Source organism: Rhagoletis pomonella, unplaced genomic scaffold, assembly GCF_013731165.1.
Source record: "Rhagoletis pomonella isolate Grant_MI unplaced genomic scaffold, Rhpom_1.0 Rhpom_scaffold_03211, whole genome shotgun sequence".
In the NCBI taxonomy this organism is placed as follows: Eukaryota; Metazoa; Arthropoda; class Insecta; order Diptera; family Tephritidae; genus Rhagoletis; species Rhagoletis pomonella.
The window spans coordinates 6869-10617 of NW_023461764.1; the positions used below are offsets into that span (position 1 = coordinate 6869).

The 3749-nt window shown below is 36.0% G+C and overlaps 1 protein-coding gene across 1 annotated transcript; it reads left to right on the forward strand.

The window, feature by feature from the left end:
• The first annotated feature begins 1943 nt into the window (after positions 1 to 1943).
• On the forward strand, positions 1944 to 3345 carry LOC118754024 (ubiquitin carboxyl-terminal hydrolase calypso). Its single transcript, XM_036488894.1, has one exon. The coding sequence runs from the start codon at positions 2146 to 2148 to the stop codon at positions 3328 to 3330; it is 1185 nt and encodes a 394-aa protein (XP_036344787.1). The 5' UTR covers positions 1944 to 2145; the 3' UTR covers positions 3331 to 3345.
• Positions 3346 to 3749: the final 404 nt, after the last annotated feature.

Sequence of the window (3749 nt, forward strand, 5' to 3'; positions counted from 1 at the left end):
AGCAATTGCTTATTTTTATTCATACGGCCCAATAATACACATTTATTGAGTAAAGTAGGCATCCAGACAATAAACTGTGAAAAAAACTGTGTAAAAAAAATGTTTTGCTATTGTATCCGAAAAATTGACTTGCGTAAACCCCATCTCTAATCCGGACTAGGAATGCAACAAGGTGTATTAAACAAGGTGGTGTTGGGGCGACAGCTGAGTTTTTCGCCGTGGAGGCCATTACGTCAAAATGATGTGTTTGTTGTAACTCATACCAATGACAGTATGGACATCAGCGTATAATTTGTTAGTGTAATTTTTTACTTATATACGGCCAACACCACCGTGTTAAATACGCCTTGGAATGCAACATCGCACTTAAAAACATAGGCGCGTATTCATAGTCCAGCAACTAAGTCGAAACTAACAAAGTTGCAACTTAAATTTAATTACCAACTTAAAATTTACCTCTCGACTTAGTTTACGATATAGCAAAACGAGTGTGAAAATGTACCGATTTTTCTTTACGATATTTTGGAAAAATTACATTTTTATTAAATAATATCAAGTTTGATCATCCGTTTATGTAATTTTTATTTTCTTTGCATGATTATGCAAAAGAATAAGATATCATTTTCTTGTTAATTGTGTGAAATAGCCAGAACAACCGCAGTGATGTGAAGTCGATGTTTATCGAAAGCATGCTGTGAAACATACAAATAGTAGATATCTAAATGTTATGCACAAATTTACTTTAACAGAACTAGCGTGAAACTGGCTTATTATTTGAAAATTTATCTAAATTATTCCAATTATAAAATTGTGATGTAGCTTTATTCGAATTGTAATACGCATTTAATTTCATCTTCCGATTAAAATGGATCGATCTTTGTAAATTTTAATTGGAGATTATTCAATATTATCAAAATCACCCTCTACCAGCTTAATTTTTACATATTTCGTCTGTTTTTCCTTAGTTTGATAAAATACTTCTTCCTGCAGCTGCAGCAGAAACTACATTTTAAGTTGGTACTTAGCCAGAAAAGTCGAAACTAAGGCGACTATGAATAGCTTTAGTTGTGACTTAGGGCCGGTTACTCAATGTCTGGTTAACACTAATCTGCGGTTAAACATTGTTATCGAAGTTTTCGACTCCATGCATACAACAGGGAGTCGGTAACGTCGATAACTATGTTTAACCGGAGATTAGTGTTAACCAGACATTGAGTAACCGGCCCTTAGAATAGTTTCGACTTAGTTGAGTACTAAATATGACTATGAATATGCGCCATAGATGTTTGAAAACATCTATGTTCCCGCAAAAAACATCGATGCCAAAAACATCGGTTATAAAAACGATACATCGATGTTTTACCGATGGTTTAATATCTCATCTACTACACGAAATAAAATGTAGCCTGAAATATTTTTTAAACTCGAAAGAACTAGATTCACATATCCGCTGCAAACCATAACTTTATACAAAACTTTGAAAAATTCAACACATTTTTTATCTTAATTTTGAACTTTTTTATCTGAATTTTTAGAAAAAGCCGTTAAAAAATCGCCTTGATTTTTAACCTTAAAAAAAAACGCAAAAGCCGCCAAAAAAAACATTAAAAATCAAAGCGATTTTCAGCCGCTTAAAACTTGCACCTGTTTTAATATTATGATGTATCTTAAATATGTAAATCTTATTTATTTAAATATGAATAAACATTTTGAATTAGTTCAGAAAACAAGCTTTTATAATGTAGCCCCCAAAAGCCCGCCTCTTTCCTGAATGATGGTTGCACTAGTTTTCGAAAACAAGCGCTCGCTTGCCAGTGGTCGTTCGGCACAATACGAACGGAGTGAAAGAACGATGTCGATGTTTTTCACTTTCCGAGTCGATGTATCGACGATGTATCTATCGTCCAGCAAAACATCGATATTAACGTGGATTTTTTTGGACGAAACATCGATGTTTTGAACTCATCGATGCATCGTTTGCATCCCTAATCCGGTCATTAAACCCCAAATTTAACAAACAGTTTTGATTTGAAATGCGTGAAACAAAATAGCATTTTACCTTTGTTAAAGGAAGTTACAGCAGGGGATCATTTGGGAATTGTCATTGCTTTGATCATCATATAATATTGGAAGATTTGCAGAAACATGCCTGTGGATATTAATCGATTAACTGATGGTTGGCTGGAACTTGAGTCCGACCCTGGATTGTTTACTTTGCTCTTAGAGGATTTTGGTGTGAAAAATGTTCAAGTGGAAGAAGTGTATGACCTTCAGAAACCAATAGATGGTCCAGTGTACGGTTTTATTTTTCTTTTTCGTTGGATGGAGGAAAGAAGAGCAAGAAGGAAAATAGTAGAGGCTACTGCTGAAATATTTGTAAAGGACGAAGAAGAAGTTTCTAGTATATTTTTCGCTCAGCAAGTCGTTCCAAACAGTTGTGCTACACACGCTTTATTATCTGTGCTTCTTAATAGTAACGACGCGGACTTGCAACTTGGATCTACACTAAGTCGTTTGAAGGCTCATACGAAAGGTATGTGTCCTGAAAATAAGGGATGGGCAATTGGAAATACACCAGAGCTGGCCTGCGCCCATAACTCGCATGCTATGCCACAAGCAAAACGTAGATTAGACAGAGGCGCTGCATCAGGCGTTTCGACTGGACGTTTTACCGGAGAAGCATTTCATTTTGTTAGCTACGTTCCTATAAGCGGTCATTTATTTGAATTGGATGGATTGAAACCATATCCAATTGACCACGGCCCATGGGAGGAGAATGAGGATTGGACTGAGAAATTTCGGCGAGTAATGGCAGAGCGTTTGGGAATCGCTACGGGTGAACAAGATATTCGCTTTAATTTAATGGCTGTGGTACCCGATAGGCGAATAGCCATAACGCACAAACTAAAAATGTTGCGAACAAATCAAGCTATTGTATCTGGAACCCTTCAAAAGCTTTTAAAGTCAAGCGGTCCAGATTGTGTAAAATCTACGAAACTAGATATTGAATCTTCTGATAATGGATCATACCAAATCGGTTCTCCCCCCTCGCCCGTTTTGGAGACGAATGCATTTACGATTCGCGATTTACAATCGTTACTCAAGAACCTGGACACAGAAATTGCCATATGCGAACAACAGCTAAATGATGAAAACGACAAGAGGTATATGTTCAAAGTAAGTTGCATTTGCCAAAGAATAAAATTTATAGGTATTTTAAAATACGTTAAAACGGGTGTTGGTGGAGTTAGAGGGCGATTTCCTAAACATGAAGTTGCTCTAAAAAGCTATCTGCAGCTTCATAGAAATCACAAGCAGTATTTTTTATAATTTTTGTTGGGCGAGATTTCGATAACCGGGGCGACAAATTTTGAACCCGAAGGGGTAATTATCTAGGTGGGCTTTCAACACCCAAAATCTGACAATATTTTGAAAAGGGGGTACCATTATACGCACCTGGACCCCAATAACAAGAATCCGAAAGCGGAAATTAACTTTTCACCCGATCAAAAATTATTAACAAAAAACTTTTCCACAATAGCACTTTTTTTATTCACTAACTACACTCACACAAATACGTGTGTCAAGTTAGCACTACACTTTTCGAATTTGGAAAAGTTAACTACGGCATTAATTGTAGTGTTTTTGTTGTAAATTTGTTGTGGAAAGAAAAAATTTGTAGCTCTCGTTTTTTAAGAAAAAATGGTATGTAGTGCTAACTTGACACCATACACCTAGTCGATAGAATT